Source organism: Nicotiana sylvestris, chromosome 8 (assembly GCF_000393655.2).
Source record: "Nicotiana sylvestris chromosome 8, ASM39365v2, whole genome shotgun sequence".
In the NCBI taxonomy this organism is placed as follows: domain Eukaryota; kingdom Viridiplantae; phylum Streptophyta; class Magnoliopsida; order Solanales; family Solanaceae; genus Nicotiana; species Nicotiana sylvestris.
This window is the reverse complement of record NC_091064.1, coordinates 184,174,274-184,183,416: the sequence shown is the minus strand read 5'-3', so window position 1 is coordinate 184,183,416 and position 9,143 is coordinate 184,174,274. Positions and strand designations below refer to the sequence as shown.

Below are 9,143 nucleotides of genomic sequence, written 5' to 3'. Positions count from 1 at the left end.
TAATGTTGAAAAGGAAACCCATAGTTGGAGTCAAGCTATTGGGCTTAATGCCCGGGCCCAATGGCTTAAGCTCACACTCATTTGAAACATTTTCCTTAACTGGGCCAGTTTGTGAGTCTGGCCCAATCTGAATTGCAGAATTCAACTTTAAACATCTGGCCCATAGCCTTAGCCATTGCAACATTGTGCTTACATTTACAAAAATACAATAACAAAATAATTATTTAATAAAATCCTAACAGTAGTGGTTTTAATCACGATATATTTAGAACTTAATTAATTACAGTGCATTAGGTAAGAATAAAGCTGTCAAAAATCAGAACGTTACATTATGGCCCATTAATATATAAACTACTATATTAATAACTAATCTATTACATTAGAATTCTAGGAGAAGAATACCTCAACTAATTGTATTACAATATTTAGGGAAATTGACAACCTAGTGGACTCTTGCCCCCTTTTTTGGATATAGTTGATCCAATCAAAAGTTCAGTTCACCACATGAAGCCCTCAACTTCAGCATAATAACAACAAAACAAATTTCAGTTTTTAGCTTTCAAAATATGCTAATTTGGCCAACTAGTGGCCAAATCCACAAGTTATAGCCCATAGGCCACATGACCTCAAACAAAACACTATGTAATTATCATTGTGTAGAAGAAGAAAGAAAAACAAATTCAGCAATCAAAGTTTCAGAATCAGCATAGAATTGTAATTAAAAAAAATTCAAATTTAGCCATTTTTAAGAGGGAACTACAGGTATCGTTATACCAAACAAAGTGTACATACTAGTTCATTTCTACCCTTAAACTCATATAGCAACAAATTAACTAGATGTATAACAAAGTAATCAACTACTACATGAAAGAACACTCATTCATTAAATATAATTTGCAAATTATGATCTTATAACATTCAAATAAAACAGTACATTAGGAGAGAGTTGAAATCAGTACCTTGACAAGTAAAAAAGACAGCAGGAAAATAAGTGAAAATGCTGGATGAAGACTTAGAGATGGAGCAGCAACCAAAACCAAACAGCAGCAGTAGGAACCATCCCAGAAAACCAAGAACCAACACTCAAACTTCTGGAAAATCAGAGTATCAGAAAAACTAGCCTAGAAATCTAACTAGAAAACTGAAATTTTATGCCAGAAAAAGTTTCAGAGATTTTTCTTTGTATTCTAAAATTTTTAGGTCAAGATATGCTCATCCAATGTTTGTCCAGAATGAAGGAATAACTTTCTTTTTATAGGATATGCCAAAATAGCATCAAAATGGCATATTCTACCCTAAATTCCCTAAGTGTCAGATAGTAAAGCATATTTGGACAGCTGTCTGTCCTTTTTCAGCCCAATTCTAGCATTTTTCATGCTGGAAATGGGGACACCTATACATATGCTAGAACCTTCTGATTTTTACTCAATGTAAAATCCAATTTTACCCTTTCAAGTACTGATTATTTCAATTCTAACCAATTCTGACCTAAATTCTGATTTCAAAAACCCTTGTGGAACCTCCTAGAACAATCTAGAAGATTCCAGCATTGAACTTCCTAATATTGTTTTCAATTGTATCCTTAGAAGCTTTGATTATCAATTAAACTTAGAATTAACTAGACCTTAAACCAAACGCCTAGTCTATTAGTGAATTAAAGGATTAATCTAATCAAACCCTAAACAGAATTATATTCAAATAAGCAAACATAGCAAAACAGTAAACCAAATGAAGAACTAAAATGAATATATAATGAAATCCCAAAAATTAACCTAATTAATCTATGAAAGATGAAGTCGAACAAACTAACAACTAAGCTGATTTTTCTCTAACAGTAAACCTGCTTGGAACAATTTTAGTTCTAGCCTAACAGTAAACTAATTTACTTATACAGAAATGAACTAAATTAGCTTATGGTTATACACATGCAAAAATTAGGGAAACAAGAATAAAGAAACAAGGAAAAGATTAGAAAATATATACCAAGAGGAGTATGAAAAGTCGGAACTCCTTCAATATAGCTCAAAAATATGCTAACAAACCGTTCTTGTTGAGAACGATTGATTAGCATGGTTTTTCAACTACTTCGAGTCTGGAAACAATCCGAAGAAACTCAAAAAAAATAGAACTAGGGTTTCTGGTTCTTCGTAGATTTAGGATTCAAAGAATTCAATGGGGATTTTTGGCAAATCAAGGGTAGGATAGTGGTGAGGGAAGGTTGAGGGTCATCTGGTGTAATTTTAGGGTTGTTTGGACGACTTAGGGTTTTGGGTATAAGTGTCAGATTTGAAATTGGTGGAATTTAGTGGGATTTTTGGTGAAAAGGTTGGTGGATTAGTGAATAAGGGAGGCTAGGGATTACGGGGTGTGAATTTGAGGCGGTTTGGAGGTACCCCACCACCGTAAAGTGATTTTCGGGCGGCGCAGAGAGGCAAAGTCAGCGAGGGATGAGAGGGCGGCTAGGATTTTGGTCTTTGGGGTTGAGAGACGAGGAAGTGAATTGGATTTTAGGGTTTAGGGGTGTCTTCGGACAGTTTTAAATGGGGGACGTTAGTTCCCAACTGTTGGATCATGGAAGATCAACGGCTGGGATTAAAACAGGGAAAACGACGTTGTTTGGGTGGTGGGGCTTGGGACCGGATCGGGCAGGGGTTATGGGAATTAGGCTGGAATTTAAAATTAATTTGGGCCATTTTAGGAGTTGGCCCAAATTTAGAAGAAAGAAGACCAAAAATATATTCTTCCTATTTTCCTTTTCTTTGTTTTTTCCTTTTTTTTTCTTTTCTTTAATTGATTAAAGTCTAAATTAAATCCTAAATTAATCTAATCTATAAAATCAAATTAAAATGTATTTATAATTTTTACAAAATTAATTAATCCTAAATTGATGAAAAAAATTTTACTAATCTAATATTAAGAACTAAAAATGTAAAATGGACAATATTTTTTTGTGATTTTTCATTTTAATAAAGAAATTAATTAACGAATTAATCCTAAAATATGAACACAAAACCTAATATGCAATGCATGAAATTTTTGATATTTTTGGGGCTTTTTTTATGATTTTAAAAAAATTAAACGTGCACAAAAATGCAAACAATTAATAAAATCTTATAAAATTGAAAACAATTTGGAAAAAATCTATTTCTTTAATTTTGTAGGAGTATTTTTTAGTAGGGCAAAAATCACATGTTCACAGCTGCCCCTCTTTGCTCGGAAACATGAAGAGTTTACGGACAAAGATAAAATGAGCAATTATGAGCGATTTTTGCCCGTCTGGATACTCCCTAGGAAGCTTTTTTGGGAAAAAGTCTGACCGAACCTTGCTTCAGAGGTTGCCTACATATCTTTGGCTATAAAGGAATCAGTTCAGTGTAGTTCTAGAAGTTTTGGTAGCTGGGACTACCGAGAAACTGTGATTTCACTGCTGTTGCTGCTGTTTCTGCTTGCTGAGCTCCTTATTACACCAAAATGAAAAATGAAAAACTAAACTACCTAAGCCTATCAACTACGAGTTACAAGATTCTTATCTATAAACCTTCTAAAGCTTGATTTTGAGTCTTGGCTGGTTCTTCCTACAGACTCTGATCTAAATCTTGATGCTCGTTAGCTGCAACCGCTGGTTCATTTTTCTTCAGCTTTTCGGATCAAGGCGGGACATGCAAAACTTGTGACTTCAATCATATCTTGAGCAGTCCCCATTTTTTCTCCGCTTGTACACTTTGAGTTCACTTCTTTTCTCTTTTTCTTTTTCTTTTATTCTGGATTGAGACTTCTTCTTTTGGTCATCTTGAAACTTGTGCCTCAAGGTAAAAAACTGCTCAAGTACCAAAACAAACAAACGAACAAAATTTTCTGCTCCAGTTTTCACTAGGAAAATTTCGTGAGTTATTGTAACAAAATTCTAAACTACTTCTTTATTGAAAGCAATAAAATCAAGATTGGGTATCCTTGGGAAAAGGAGATTATGGAGTGGGGACCATATATCTAAAATGAAATCAACTGGGGATTGGAGGCCCCAAGTTGGAAAGATTACCCGGTTATGTTGGCATCAATTAAGGAGTGGGACCCTATATTGGGAAAAGATTACCAGGTTATGAAGGTATCTACTAGGGAGTGGGACCCTATGTTGGAAGAGTCATCGGGTTATGCCGGGAAAGTCATCGGGTTATGCCGAAAGAGTCATCGGGTTATGCCAGAAGAGTTATTGGGTTATGCCGAAAAAGTCATTGGGTTATGCCGAAAGTGTCATCGGGTTATGACGGAAATATCATCGGGGTTATGCTGGAATAAACTAGGGAATAGGACCCTATGTTGGAAAAGACGTAGCTAGAGATTGGAGACCCTATGCTACCATGATTTTGAATTTTTCTTCTTCTTTCTTTTCATTTCATTTTTTTTTAAGAAAATGAGTAAAAATGAAGGAATGAATTTGGAGGAGACTTCCCTTTTGGATTGATTATTGCTGCAAAGCTGTTTCTAGCCCTTGCGCAGTTTCTTTTTTGTTGCACCTACTCCTTGCAAGGTTGTTTTAGATTGCACGTGTTTTCCTGTTTTTCAAACAAAAAACAATTTGTCAGTTTGAAATGGTGGTTGGTTTTGTGGTCTTGATGGTTTCAATCATTTTATCTTGGCCCAGCTCTGTCAATAAAAATACCCATTGCTTGCTGGCTTTCTGGAAATTGGTTTCATTTCTAAACCCGGGGATCTTGACTTCTCCCAAATTCCAACATGATGATTAACCCGTGTGGGGCTTGGCCTTTTCCATGTTATTTTGTCTTTATGGGCACTTGACTTTGATTTCTTTTCTTTTCAAGAGTTTTTGACTCTGGAGCATCGTCCATCATGGACAGTCGAGGTCGACTTGATGCACCTGCTGAGGATGGGTGCTTTCTTGAATTTTATCTTTTTGTCAAACAAAACCCTGTAAAACCAATCTTGCTATCTTTTCTTTGTATTAATTTCGGAGAAGAATTAGACCGAAAGGGATTCAAAGAAAAGTAAACAACGGATAGGATAATGAATTTAAATGAGAAGTGTCCCTTTCGGGGAAAGGAAAGAAGGACTTATCTGCAGTGCACGCAGACTTCAATAAACATGACATGCTTCTTGGACTGGATACCCAATCTGTGCAAACCATCCAACTCTCGTAAACCCATCATAACCCATATCTCAAAACTGAGAAATCTTGCTAGCACTCTATCAGTGCCGATGGTTGTAAGGGATCCTTTTTCGATCAGTGGCGCCCTTTGCGGGTTTTCACCAACTGACCTCTCTTATTTCTCTTCTCACTGTCATCTCATAGTGATCTTTGTGAGTTTTCACTAACAAGACTCTCTCATTTTCAATTTCTCTACTTACCATCGCCTTATGGTGCCCGTGTTGGTTTTCACCAATAAAACTCTCTTATTTTATTTCTCTCATTTGATTGTATCAAATCCAAATAACCACATCCTCCAATTTCGAACATCTTTACCGATTGATCGGAAGGACTTGAACATGATTTGTGGTAAAAAGAGTTTGGGTTGAATTACAACTTTGGAACCTTTCAGGTGAACCATCGCTGAACCATTATAACTTCTGCTCTAGTTTCACTTTTGGGGAAATGTGGATTTTTATTTTGGTGTGACTGAACCCCAAAGAGAGGCTGCCTACGTATCCTTTCGGAATCAAGTCGAATGTAGTTTGGGGAACTTTGCTTTTGGTTTTTTTTTGTTTTTGTTGTTTTGTTTTGTTTTCTCTCTTTTTTAAACAACATTTTCAGGTTCCAAAGAGGGTAATCAAAGAAAGGTAACCAGCTCAAAGGGTTAACAGTTTTTGGGTAGCGAGAATGAAAGTCTTTGTCATCCCAATCGGAGAATATCAGTACCGCAAAAGGGTTAAACGTAATACCTTTTGACCGCGTCCGCATTGATAGCTGTTTCGGGGTCATTTCCTTCGATGTCTCCCAAGTACAATGCCCCTTTTGGCAACAATTTTCTTATAATGTACGGACCCTTCCATTTTGGAGCGAATTTTCCTTTTGCTTCCTTATGATGCTGGAGAATACGTCTCAAGATGAGTTGCCCCACTTCAAATTTCCTAGGACGCACTTTCTTATTGTATGCACGGGCCATTCTTTGTTGCTACAACTGCCCGTGGCAAACTGCGGCCATCCGCTTTTTATCAATCATGGTTAACTATTCTAGACGGGTCTTGACTTATTCATTATCCTCAATCTCAGCTTCAACGATGATTCGAAGAGATGGAATTTCAACTTCTGCAGGTATTATGGCTCAGTGCCATAAACCAATAGATAAGGTGTCGCGCCAACTGATGTGCGCACAGTTGTGCGATATCCCAAAAATGAAAAAAGGGAACTTTTCATGCCATTGTCTAGAACTTTGAATCATTTTTCTGAGGATCTTCTTGATGTTTTTGTTCGCTGCTTCAATAGCACCATTAGCTTTGGGCGATAAGGGGTAGAATTCTGATGCGTGATCTTAAATTATTTGCATACCTCCCTCATCAAATGACTATTCAAATTTGCAGCATTGTCCGTAATTATAGCCTTAGGAATACCAAAACGACAGATGATATTGGAATGCACAAAGTCCACCACTGCCTTCTTGGTGACAGCTTCAACCCACTTTGTGAAATAGTCAATGGCAACTAAGATGAATTTGTGTCCATTTGAAGCTTTCGGCTCGATTGGCCCAATGACATCCTACCCCAAGCAATGAACGGCCACAGTGCTGACATAGGATGTAGTTCTGAAGGCGATACATGAATCAGGTCACCGTGTACCTGACACTGATGACACTTTCGGACGAAACTGAAGCAATGTTTTTCCATGGTCATCCAGTAATAACCTGCCTGAAGGATTTTCTTTGCAAGGATGTACCCATTCATATCGGGTCCACATACTCCCGCATGCACTTCACTCATGATTTTTCCAGCCTCTTGGGCATCCACGCATCTTAAAAGGTTCAAATCTGGAGTTCTTTTGTACAATACTTCTCCACTCAAAAAGAAACTACTGGCGAGCCTTCTAATGGTTCTCTTTTGGTCTCCACTAGCTTGCTCGGAATATTCCTTTATTTTCAAGTATCTTTTGATATCATAATACCATGGCTGAATATCTGTTTCTATTCAACTACATCGCAATAACCATGTCTCTCTCGGACTTGGATTTCCAATGGATCAATGTGGACATTGCCCGGATACGGCAGCATTGAGGCCAAAGTAGCCAGTGCATCAGCTAAGTCATTGTGGAATCAAGGAATATACCTGAACTCAACAGACTTGAATCGTTTGCTAAGATCTTCCACTCTTTTCCTGTATGGAATAAGCTTGATATCCCGAGTTTCCCATTCACCTTGAGCTTGTCGAATAATCAAGTCAGAATCTCCCATGATTAAAAATTCTTCCACATCCTGATCGACTGCCATGTTCATGCCCATGATGCAGGCTTCATACCTGGTAGTGTTGTTCGTACAGAAAAACTGAAGTCGGGCTATGGCCAAATAGTGCTGACCAGTGGGTGAAATTAAAATTGCCCCAATCCCGACACTTTTTGCATTCACAGCTCCATCGAAGAACATTTTCCAAGCATTGGTGTCTTCTGGAATTACCTCAACTGAATTTACTTCCTCTTCCGGAAAGTAAGTACTCAAAGGCTAATATTCATCATCAACAGGATTTTCAGCTAGGTGATCCGCCAAGGCTTGAGCTTTCATTGTCGTGCGGATGATATAGACTATGTCAAACTCGGTGAGTAGGATTTTCCATTTTTCTAACCTCTTTGTGGGCATCGGTTTTTGGAATACGTATTTCAAAGGATCCAGCCTGGTTATGAGATAGGTGGTATAAGCCAACAAGTAAGGCCTGAGCTTCTGAGCGACCCAAGTTAGGGCGCAACAAGTTCTTTCCAACAAAGTGTATTTGGCCTCACAACTAGTGAACTTCTTGCTCAAATAGTATATGGCTTGTTCTTTCTTCCCAATCACATCATGTTGCCCGAGAACACATCCAAAAGAATTCTCCAACACTGCCAAGTACAAGAACAAAGGCCTTCCAGGTTCAGGTCGGACCAACACTGGCGGATTCAACAGATTTTCTTTGATTTTGTCGAAAGCTTCCTGACACTCATCTGTCCATCTAATCGCCACATCTTTCTTCAACAGCTTAAATATGGGCTCACACGTGGAAGTCAACTGAGCAATGAATCTGCTAATGTAATTCAACCTTCCCAGCAGACTCATAACCTCTTTTTTTGGTTCTTGGAGGGGGAAAATCCCGAATAGACTTAATATTTGTTGGATCTAGCTCGATGCCCCTCAAACTGACTATAAACCCCAAAAGTTTCCTAGATGGAACTTCGAATGCACATTTAGCTGGATTTAACTTTAAGTCATACTTACGCAGACGCTCAAAGAACTTTCTCATATCCCGCACATGGTTGTCCTACGTTCTGGATTTAATGATCACATCATCCACGTACACCTCAATTTCCTGGTGCATCATGTCGTGAAATATGGCAGTCATAGCTCTCATGTAAGTTTCCCCGACATTTTGTAAACCAAACGGCATGACCCTATAATAGTAAGTACCCTGTGGTGAAAGCTGTCTTTTCTGCGTCTTCTTCATCCATCAGAACCTGATAATACCCAGCATAACAATCCACAAAAGTCTGTATCTCATGTTTGGCACAGTTGTCAACAAGGATATGGATGTTTGGTAATGGAAAGTTGTCCTTGGGGCTTTCTTTGTTCAAATCCTGATAATCAACACACACTCGGGTTTTCCCATCTTTCTTTGGCACTGGGACCATATTAGCCAACTATGTGGTGTATCGCACCCGCTTTTAACTATTTGGTGATTTATTCTTTGATCTTGTCACTGGTGTCTGTTTTAAACTTTCTCTGTTTTTGTTGGACAGGGGTTAACCGGGGTAAATTGGAAATTTGTGCACCACTAAATCAACACTCAGTCCTGAAATATCATCATAGGACCAGGCAAACACATCTTTGAATTCGAACAAAAGTTGGACCAATGCATCTCTAGTTCTTCATCAGTGTGAATGCTTATCATGGTTTCCTGGATCTCTTCCGGACTACCCAAATTAACTGGCTCGGCTTCATTTAAGTTTGGCTTAGGCTTAT

At 38.0% G+C, this 9,143-nt stretch overlaps 1 protein-coding gene across 1 annotated transcript; it reads right to left on the bottom strand.

The window, feature by feature from the left end:
- Window positions 1–3,676: 3,676 nt before the first annotated feature.
- LOC138876110 (uncharacterized) lies at window positions 3,677–8,812 on the bottom strand. Its single transcript, XM_070155006.1, has 6 exons — window positions 8,592–8,812; window positions 8,041–8,208; window positions 7,270–7,458; window positions 6,787–7,090; window positions 6,500–6,706; window positions 3,677–3,817 (listed from the first exon to the last, which is right to left on the bottom strand). Exons 1-6 carry the CDS (start codon window positions 8,810–8,812, stop codon window positions 3,677–3,679), a joined length of 1,230 nt encoding a protein of 409 aa, XP_070011107.1.
- Between the last annotated feature and the right edge of the window lie 331 nt (window positions 8,813–9,143).

Excerpts from the sequence above, each read along its gene's own strand:
- LOC138876110 (XM_070155006.1), bottom strand. The coding sequence starts at position 8,812 with ATGGTCCCAGTGCCAAAGAAAGATGGGAAAACCCGAGTGTGTGTTGAT. Across the intron at positions 8,209-8,591 it reads AAGACAGCTTTCACCACAGG|ATTCATTGCTCAGTTGACTT; the intron begins GTACTTACTATT and ends TTACATTAGCAG. Across the intron at positions 6,707-6,786 it reads GAAAGTGTCATCAGTGTCAG|GATGTCATTGGGCCAATCGA; the intron begins GTACACGGTGAC and ends TGCTTGGGGTAG.